The following is a 10,716-nucleotide window of genomic DNA, read 5'->3' on the forward strand; positions in this document are numbered from 1 at the left end:
TGTTTTACCATTCCATTCTCTGATGTCARCACACAGCCACACTGAACATGCTTTCAATGTTTATTAGGGGCAAATAGAGTTCTTTCAACAACCTTACTATAAAATTCCCGATGTAAAAAAATGTTACCGAATATGACAAAACCACTGCAGATGAGGAAACAGCTTTTTTTTGAAGCCTGCACTGTACATGAATTCTATTCTACAGGTGACTGTATTAACGTCACACTTAAATACTACAATCTACTTCACTTTACAATCAACTCTGGAGGCCATTACTCAGGAAAGCAATTAGTTTACAGGATAACGTGTGACAATGAACCACGATAATGCAAGCCACCTTTGGCCAAAAAAGACCAAAAAAAGGCTTTATTTTTTTTTAGGAAAAAAAATAGCAGTTTAGGCATCAAAATATGTCATTGCTTTGTATTGAACATCTAAGACCTTCGTTGATCTCTCTGATCACTATTTCTTAAAGATTTCGCATCATCATCCAGCACAGAAGAATAAGTTTAGATGAGTGGACTTTAATTATGTTTTCTTAAAGCTCATACTAAATTTCATTATTAAAGGAACACAAGTTACTACCACTTAAGACAATTTAAGAGCACTCAAGTATTTTTTAAACACCATTAAATCACACTCACAAAGGCTGTCAGATTCTCAGAAACAAAGGGATTATCTTCCCAAGTACATTGTGTTAAAATATCTAAATTCCACTCTAAAATCTAAATTTTATTAAATAGGAAATTACATATTATAATCTCTTATTCATTCTTACTCTTCTTCATATAATTTATGCTGTTGTCTTTGCTGTTCCTCAGGAAGGGGCAGTAGACAATCTTGATGTGCTATTTTAAAGCAGACTGCCTCTAAGCATCTACCCTACCCTTGTGCCAGCTGTCACCACTCTCATTACCAGCAAAGGCAGATACTTCTGTCTTAGCCATTTCACGGACTGAGTGAAGTCACATGAAACTGGTTGAAAGGATTTCTTCTAAGACATATGGTCAGTAACCAGTGGCAGATGAACCAGGCAGACATTTTTTGCAGCAATATTTGTCAGTTCTCATCCACTAAAGTCATTTAAAGTTATATAGGTAAGTCTCCACTTTCCTGTTATCACTAACCATTATAGTTCTTGTACAGAATATGCTACTACATGCAGCACATGAAGCAATACGTACATAATACCTGCTTCTGAAACATGGCAAATGGAAGGATTCTATTTACAAATTGCTTCCCTCCACATGACATAGTAACAGTGACAAAGCTTCATACATCTCTATAAAGATATTCAAGTAAAAGCTTGCAACTGGAAGAAATCTTTTTATTAACATGTAGATCTGAGTAGCCTAGATAAAGTGAAACACTTAAAACTCCCACTTGCATAGTCATTGGTGCTACAGGCATCATTTCAAAACCGGAATTAATCACTATTAACAAATGCAGTTTCACTTTCTGATACTTCAGTTTTGAATGGGCTCAGAAACGAGAAGATAAGAGCTCAAACGTCCATTTTAGTATTTTTAAAGGTTCACAATTGCCACATGCACCTAACTTTTCCTAACGCGTTAGGACACTTGTTTTTGTTTGGAGGGGGCTAGAGGAAGCGYATTGGTGAGATGACCAGCACAAAGGCAAAAAAAGATGTACATAACCAGGCCAAGTCAGCTGATAAAACATGGATACACATAAACGCACACGTAGCCTCGCGGCAAATTTTAATGTAGCGGCCCCGAGGCTGTTAAAACCAGGCACAGGACGCTCACGGGAGAGCGGAGCCGCAGCTCCCGCACGCCGCCGCCCCGCCTCGACCTCGGGAAGGGCGGGCCCCGCCCTGGCCCGATGCAGCGGGTGGGGGGCGTGGCAGGGCTCCGCCTTCGCAGTACCCTACCCTGGCTCCGGTGCCGTGGGGCCTCCGCCGCACCCGCGGCGTTGGGGGCGCCTTCACCCGCCGAGTCCTGGCCGTTCCCCCGCCGCCAGGGCCGCCCGCCTCGCCGCCACCGCAGCACCCAGAGCAGGCCGCCRCCCGCCGCCACCGCTCCCAGCGCCAGTCCGAGCGCGAGGCGGCCGGCGCCCAGCCGGGCCATGGGCAACAAGCGTCAGCGCCCGCCGCCCCCCACGGCGTGCGGCCTAGTTGCCGGGGCAGCCGCGCGCCGCTCTCAGAAGCCGTTGGTGCTGGAGGGGGCCGAGCGCGCGGCGGCGGCGAGGGAGGGAGCCGCGCGCTACTCACGCCGCAGACCCGGCACCTCCTGCTTGGCCTGTCCCTGCGCGGCCACCGTTCACGTGCTCCGCCACACCCACTTCCCTTCCCTTCCGGGTGGCGCGCAGAGATGGCGAGTGGCGTACGCTTTCTCCTTTCGCCGCCCCCGTTCCGGCGCGAAGGAGTCGGATGACGTAATCAAAAGCGCCCGCGCAGCAGGAGTAGGCTCGGCGTGGTGGGGCACGTGAGCGGGAGGGGCCCGCCAGGGGCCTGTTGTTGTCACTGCCGCCCCCTCACAGCCACTGTCGCCACCACACTGCCACCTCCGATACAGCTGCACCACTGCCACGCCGCTGCAACCACCACACCACCGCGACCAGTACAGCTGCACCACTGCCACCACCACACTGCCACAGCTGGTGCAGTTGCATGATTGCCACACCACTGCAACCACCACACCACCACAACTGGTGCAGCTGCACCACTCCCACACCACTGCAACTGCTACACAACCACAATCAGTACAGCTGCACCACTGCCACACTGCCACAATCACCACACTGCCGCAACCAGAACAGCTGCACCACTGTCACACCTCCACAACCAGGACAGTTGCAGCACTGGCACACTGCCACAACCAGTACAGCTGCACCACTGCAGGCAGCACACCATCACAAACTACAGCTGCACCACTGACACATCGCCCCCACCTGCATTCTGCCACAACCAATACAGCAGTACCACCACACCACTGCAACTGCTGCAACCCCACAACCAATACAGCCACACCACCRCAGCCACACAACCACAGCTGCTACAGCCACACCACTGCCACACCAACACAACCATCACAGCCACTGCAGCCACCCCATCACCACACGACCACAACTGCCACACAACCATCACTGCCATAACACAGCTGCTACATTGTCACAACCAGTACAGTCCCATCACCACAACCACCACATTACCACACAGTACAATCACGCCACCACAACCAGTACAGCTATACCATAGCCTCACCACAACTGCCACATTTCCGCAGTTACTAGAGCTGCATTACCTCCACAGAACAGCTGCTACAGCCATACCACCACCATACTACCACTCCACCACAACCAGTGCAGCTGTACCACTGCCACAAATGCCACACCACCACAACTAGTTCAGCTGTGCCACAGCCACACCACCACAAATGCCACACCACTACAAACAGTACAGGTGCACCACTGCACCATCACCACAAACACCACAGCCACTACAGCTGCATCACTGCTACACCACAACTGCTACAGCACCATCACAGCACCACAGCTAATACAGCTAACACAACCCTAACACATCACAGTCACTGCAGCTATACCACCACCACCACTCCACCAGCATGACCAATACAGGTGCACTACTGACACACCAGCTGAGCAGCTACAGCTACACCACCACCACACGGCTGCAGCTGCAACATCTACACCACTGCTGTACCTGTACCACTGCTACACCAGTTACACCAGTGTCACAACACAACCACCAGAACTGCATCACACCAGCATGGGTAGTACAGCTATGTCACCACCAGAAACACTACAGCTACACTCCCACAACAGCAGCACAGCTACTACTGCTACACTACCACACAATCACTAGAGCTCCACCATCACTGTATCAGCACAGCTCTTGCAGCTACACAACCACCTCACCCCACCAGCATTCCAGCTATAGCAGCACCACTACACCAGTACACCCCTTATAGCTGTAACTGTCACACTGCTACAGCTACTGCCTCCACACAGCTTCTGCACCAACACAGCTGCTGTGCCACACAGCTGCTTCCCCAGCACACTGCAGAGGCGAGGAGTCTCGGGGCTCTTGTCTTGGATCGCTGAAAACTGTGTTGGGTGTTAAGCTTTATTCTGGTGATATCGGGGAAAAAAGACATAGCTGCCTCTGGCTGTTGGCCTCCCATTATTGTGCACTAAGAATCTACTCCTGGCCTTTCAGATTGTTTCGCTGACATAGATGCTTTCGGTGAAAGCCACTGGAACATATTTACTGTGATAAAACCTTGATATATTACTTCCAACCCTATGGACCTCAGTAGAACAATGACAGCAGCTCATGGCAGCAAGAATTTGTAGCCCCATGGATATTAAAGATGATATCTGAGTAATAGCACACCGAAGCCTTATTGTACTCTTTCCTTGTCTTGCATTGCAGATAGCAGTCTTGTGAAAGTAATAAAAAGAGTCTTTTTGAAAGAAATAATTTCAAAAAATGATAGGTGCTGTTTCAACAGCACCTTTGTTCAGCACCCCTTTGTTCTTTCCTGTTAAATCCCTTATATTAACAGAAAACAACTGCATTTTGGTAGGTAGGTGTAGTGTCCTAAAGATTTAAAAGTCCCACTGGATTTCATTTTCCTTCTTTTTTGTCACTGCAGAATGTGCTCTTGTCTTATGCTGTGCTGTTGTCTGTCAAACCTGTTTAAAAGGTCTTAGCAGATAAACCTCCACCATTTCTCTTGTAACTCTATTATGTATTTCAGCAGCTTTTACTCTTGGCAATTTTCCTGATGTTAAGCTTAAACTGTTCTTTTGCTTTATTAGTCCGTGTTATATACCTGTGACTGATAAAGGCGTAGATAATGTGTACCTCTTAGTCACCCTAAAGCGGCTAGAAAGAAGGAACATTTAGGAGATGGTAAATACAAACAAACGTAGTTTGGTGGGAAACATACATATATTCCTTCTTTCATTCTTCCCAGATAAATTAGTTCCTTTTGGGTTTTGTGAGCTCCTTTCAATTTATCCACTACTCATTGGGTTTCAGATTCTCACATAATCTTTCACATGCTACCTTGCCAGAGCCGTGCTAGACACAGTTATTATCTCTTTGCTCTGTTACATATATACCTCAGAAGTAAACCCCAGAATTGCACTGGCTTTTTTGTCATCGTTGTCAAACTGTTCTGAAGCACTGTGTCCTGAAGGAATGACTACCGGGGATAAAGAGAGAACAATGTCCATTCTCATTTAATCATTAATTCTTCTTCTAAGATTGTATGTGAGGATTTAAATTATAAACCATAGATGAAATTGCTAGTTGGAGTAAGGACTGGGTTGTTCACACACTTAGCAAGTGTTCCTGTTCGGACTGCTGAGAGCAGCCTTCATGCAAGTAAGAAACATTTACATCTTCTTTCATTTCCTGTCCTCAAAAAATGAGTGAGCACTACATTTCTCTTAATTCACTGACTCACTATCAAATACTGACACTTTATAGTTACAGCCTCTCTTTCTGTATAGTAAGCAGAATCTTTAAGGGTTCTGTGACCAACTTTTTGATCAGTTTGGAGGTAGCTGCATAAGTTACCAGTGCTGGTGGGGAAGCTTTATACTTCTCAGAGCATCTACTCTCAGGCCTGCCTAGTATATTATTGGAGCATGGTGAGGCCCTGGGTAAAACAAACAGAGATGTAGACCAGTTTAAGATTTTTTTTCTCTCTAAGTGCTTTACTTTTAAAATAATCTTGTAATTTGGTTTTACAATGACTCTTGGGGCCTGCTCACTACTGAAGATGGACTTGCTGGGTATGAATGCTGATACTGAGAGCAGTGAGTGACATGTGGCATGACGTCTGATACACTGATCAAAGATAATCAACAAGCACCAAGGCCACTTGTGTCTCTGTTCTCTTTGGCTTCTTCCTGCATAGTCATCACAGCCTGATGGTATCACAACTTGATGGATGCACATTTGTCCTCTCCTCTTGACTGAGACATAAGGAACTCTGATTCTGGAAAGAAAAAAAAATCACCCTCCTGCTGATTCACCATGTAGTTTTGGGCAAATCACTTTAACTTTGTGTAGTTCAATCTTCCTGTCTGTGAAAATAGGGATACTAATATCCGATTCACAAAAGTACTGCAAAGATAACTACATTATTGTTTATAAATGGTATCTATAATGCAAGCGTTATTAATGCTAACTTAGCTCCCCAGACAGTTTTATCTTCAGCTCCATGGGGCAAAGTCTTTCATTTCGCACATGTGACATGCTATGAATGCTATGAAAATGTGCATGTATGAAAATCACTGCTTCATCATCAAAACAGTGCTTCCAGGCTTCATTACCTGGAGTGGGATCAGAGAGGATAGGTTGCAAAGACCTAATGTTGTTGGTGAAAGACTTCTTTAGTAATTAGGAATACTATTAAAAAGAAGTGCAATTACTTTAACATACATCAAGTTTTCACAAAGTGTGATGCTTTTGAAATATAAAACCTTTTAATGTGGGAAAGGCAAATTATCCCCTCAAGCAGAGGTGCTTACAAATGGCTTGTTACAGATGGCTTGGGCTGCTGCCCCCCAAAAGTTATTTCCATTACCTCTGCTGGAACCTCTGGGACAAGAAACATGCCCTGTGGCATGGTACAGTGCTCAACGGGCACCAATAGGACAGCGCTAAAACAGGGTATGTGTCAGAGCCTGCCTAGCAGATGCAGACTTCCCCGCTGACCTCATGTGTCTGAGCTAGCTCAGGAGAGGCCACAAGATCTCCCACATCCCATCAATTAACCTTCTAATGTGAGTAGGCACTGGTTATTTTAGAGAGCCTGCCATTCATAATGACCTACTTGTCACTGGTCAAGGACCTTGTGTAGTGAATGTAAAGAGCAGCTGGCTGCTGTGTTTAGACTGTGGTATTTTGAGTTAAAATCGACTCTGTGTAAGGCAAAAATGATTAATGGAAAAATAATGAGCCAGAGTATTTTTGTTTTGTGGCTTTTCATTCTACAGTAAATGCAGTGAACTTGTGGATCAGTTTAATTTCTGGTGAGATCCTAAAAAGCAGTGGTCTGTAATCAGTTGCATATGCCAAGCTTGAAACTAGAGATGTATTTTCCCGGGACAGCAAAAGGAAAACTAGTAATTCCTCTAATAGCTTACAGACTGTATTGATTACTAGCTAAAAAGACAAATTAAACATGTTCTTTATTGCGTTCCAAGTACACAGCCTCTCAGTAACAGCCTCATCTGATGATCGAGAAAGTGAACATTACTCTCATCTAGTAGAGAGGTAAAGGACCCTGCATTACTGCTAACTTACAGACTGCTGAACTAGCATATGAACTCTTTCCCGTTTTCCATACAGTCAGAGACCTGTGCCTCCCGTGTACCTCCAGCGTTTCCATAGTTGGCAGTTGTAAGGGTGAGGTGGGCACACCACCTGGACCCTCAGCAAGAACGGATATGCAAATACAAGGCACACTGTGGTTGATACTGAGCGTTTGTTACCTCTGCATCTAACTGAGGGTTCCCCAGAAGTTTACTGATCAAGGCAATAAAGGCGGGGGAGAATCCAAGGCACGGCTGAGCATCGGTCCATGGTGAGGAACACTGGGGGGGGGCACTATAAGAGGTTTTTATGTACTATACACATGTATAGTACTTTTGTCACTAATTTTAATTCAAAGCCCAGGTGTAGCACCACCCTGGCATAGGCCCAGTCATGTGACCATGGCTATGGGTCAACATGCCCTATTGATGCTCCTTTTCCCACAGAATGGTCTGGCTAGCTTCCATCGCCTGTCTCCTTGAAATTCTTCTGCATTTTGTCATACAGCAGTACACTGTTTTGCTAAGTTATCTTTTATTTATATATATGCTTTTTAATAAGTTTTACGATACAAGCTTTTTGGGATGGCTCTTTGCAATCAGACATCATGATTAGAATTTTGATCTGTGCAGTTTACTTTTAAGAAGCAAAAACATAACCTAGATTCAGGAGATGCTTATTGTTAGGTGCTGCCTTCCATCCAATTAGTAATATTCTGTGCAAGAAATTTAATTGGATGCTACAGAAAGATGAAAGCATTAATTAGAAAAAGCTGCTGCTGTTGGAAGAAGAAAAATAAAGCTACTCATATACCACTTGCCTCTTGTATTGTGAGTAATAAGGCTATGGTCTGTGATGGAGCCAAATAACTCTTCATCTTTTTTTATGTGAATTACATGAACAGATTCAAAGCAAACAGCCCCCACTGGGCTCCATTTGTGTCCTAAGCAGGTGAAGCCATGTCTGACAATGACTTCAAGTAGACTTGTTGGAGCCAGTGCCAAATGGTAATAAGTTGCTTTCTGATGATGAATGGTACCTCTGAGATATACTGCACTGAATTTTACAGCTCACTCTCATGCCACTTTTGTGCAGATAGCTTAAGCTGTCTCAAGCTGGTATCTGAACAGGAAATTCAATAGCAAAACATTATGTGCAGGTTCTGTTTTCTTTTTGCTCTCTTTTTTTTTTCTCTCCCCCACAAAAGAGCTCAACCTACTAGTGAGGGCTTGGCAGGCTGCTGCACAGTAAGAATCCTTGATTCCTTTTATTTGCAAAAGGATCTAATGTTGGAAGTTGGATTTCATGTCTGTATTACTTTCTGTGACTGAGAGATGGAGGTAAGGTAACTGCAGAGACTGCCTAGCCGAGGTCAAAGATTATATGAATTTTGGCACTCCTATAGCAATCAAACACAACAGAGGTGAAATTCATGTTTATGAACCATTTTGTTTGCAAAGGGATCCCAGAACTTTGAACAAATGATGCATACGAGGAAAGCTTACCAAATGTCTTTTACCTCTGTGCAAGACATATATTGGACATGAAACAGGAGCCTTTCCTGCCACATGCCCAGACACTGCAGGTTAAATAATTGGTCATGGGCTGTAGTGCAGGGTTTCATCTGAGGAGAACATCTCTCAATAGATCTCTATGGACACGGATCCAGCTGGCATACACAATCTCTCCCTCCTGCTTTCCCCTTCACACAGCTGCTGCTCAGCCTCTCTCCTTCAGCTGCAGTCAGGAAATCAGGATCTGTCCTTCAGTACTGACATGAGCTCTTGACTGCATTAAGGGCTTTTTTTTTTTTTTTTTTTCTTTTTTGCAATTACTGTGATACATGCAATGACTTGCCTCTAACATGGAAGACAGCATTTGCTTTTCATTAATGGGGTAATAAAGGCAACAGCGTGCATTAACTTGTACGACTAGAAGCCAAATGTGTGTTTAGGCTGGACAATAAGTGTGTTTTGAACAGACATTTGCCAGGTTGAGCTGTTCTAACACCAGGGGTTTGGTGAAGATTGTCTTTAGTGTGGAAATAATCTAAATAAGTGAATGTTTAACCCATGGGATACTGTACCCCACATACAGCTTGAAATGAATATATTCAGGGGGATATTTGTGGCTTTATAAGAGCATATTTCAGGAACATCAACATCTGTTGGTTATTTTCGTTTTCAGGCTAAAGACAACAAACATGCTAGGAATAGCAAATGGCTAGCATGGTTTTGTTTTGTCAGTGTTTCCTTGAGATTACTAAGAAGGAATGTTAATGATCTCTCTTGACCCCTGTTGGTGTTAATCAGTAACTTTGGGGGGCAGGATAGAGAAACCAACCCCCAGGTCAAACAGGAAGAATGTAATATAACACAGCCCAGCCTCGGCTGTCAGAGGAACATCCTTCTTCTGGTTTCAACTTGAGTCCTTTATTTCTGAATATTATTAACAAAGCTAGAAATTGATTACAGCTTTCAACCTGTGTCTGGTGAGCCAGGCAGAGAAGCTGCCAATGGCTGCAAGTGACTGAAGCTTGCTTTTAAATTGCATGCAATGCCCCTTTGCCAGCAGCTGGGGCACTACTTGTGTGCTCCTGCTAGTTCAGGAAACGTGTAAAAACTACATGCCATTTCCATTGTTTTGGGAACTCAGATACTTGAGTCTCTCCAACAGATCAAAGTAATGACTTTGTGGCTGCCAGCTCTCACAGCTGTTCCTCATAGGAGAGATGCTCCAGCCCTCTGATCATCTTTGTAGCCCTACGCTGGACTCTCTCCAGTAGCCCCATGTCTCTCTTGCACTGGGGAGCCCAGAACTGGATGCAGGACTCCAGATGAGGCCTCCCCAGGGCGGAGTAGAGGGGCAGGATCACCTCCCTCGACCTGCTGGCAACAGTCTTCCCAATGCACCCCAGGATACCGTTGGCCTTCCTGGCCACAAGGGCACATTGCTGSCTCATGGTCAACTTGTCATCCACCAGCACTCGCAGGTCCTTCTCTGCAGAGCTGCTCTCCAGTTGTACTGCCCCCAGCTTGTACCGGTACCTACGGTTATTTTTCCCTAGGTGTAGGACCCTGCATTTGCCCTTGTTGAACCTCATGAGGTTCCTCTCCACCCAACTCTCCAGCCCGTCCAGGTCTCTCTGAATGGCAGCACAGCCCTCTGGTGTAAATGTCCAAGCACAATGGCCAAAGCATAGGTGAGCTGGTTTTCAAGCAGTTTTCTCATCACCTTCGTTCTCTCCTCAGATCCAGACTACCAGTAACACATTTTAAGGTTGGTGCCGTAACACCCAGTTGGCAAATGGGCTTGTATCAAAGAATACCATCACTTTTTAACAGAGAATCACCTCTAAAATGAAAACCTGCACAGCTTTTGGGGCTTGTATCAAAGAG

General features: G+C 45.2%; 1 protein-coding gene across 4 annotated transcripts in view; it reads right to left on the reverse strand.

Annotated features, from left to right (window-relative positions):
• Positions 1-2,227, reverse strand: part of RMDN3 (regulator of microtubule dynamics 3) — a 35,796-nt gene extending 33,569 nt beyond the window's left edge. For all 4 annotated transcript variants that reach the window (XM_085307379.1, XM_085307378.1, XM_085307380.1 and 1 more), the window contains exon 1: positions 1,895-2,227. In XM_085307379.1, the coding sequence (XP_085163505.1) occupies positions 1,895-2,090 (196 nt within the window). In that variant the 5' untranslated portion in view covers positions 2,091-2,227. The remainder of the gene's footprint in view (positions 1-1,894) is intronic.
• Between the last annotated feature and the right edge of the window lie 8,489 nt (positions 2,228-10,716).

The sequence above is a fragment of the Rhea americana genome, unplaced genomic scaffold, assembly GCF_003343005.1.
Source record: "Rhea americana isolate MKP2758 unplaced genomic scaffold, rheAme1 scaffold_257, whole genome shotgun sequence".
NCBI lineage: Eukaryota > Metazoa > Chordata > Aves > Rheiformes > Rheidae > Rhea > Rhea americana.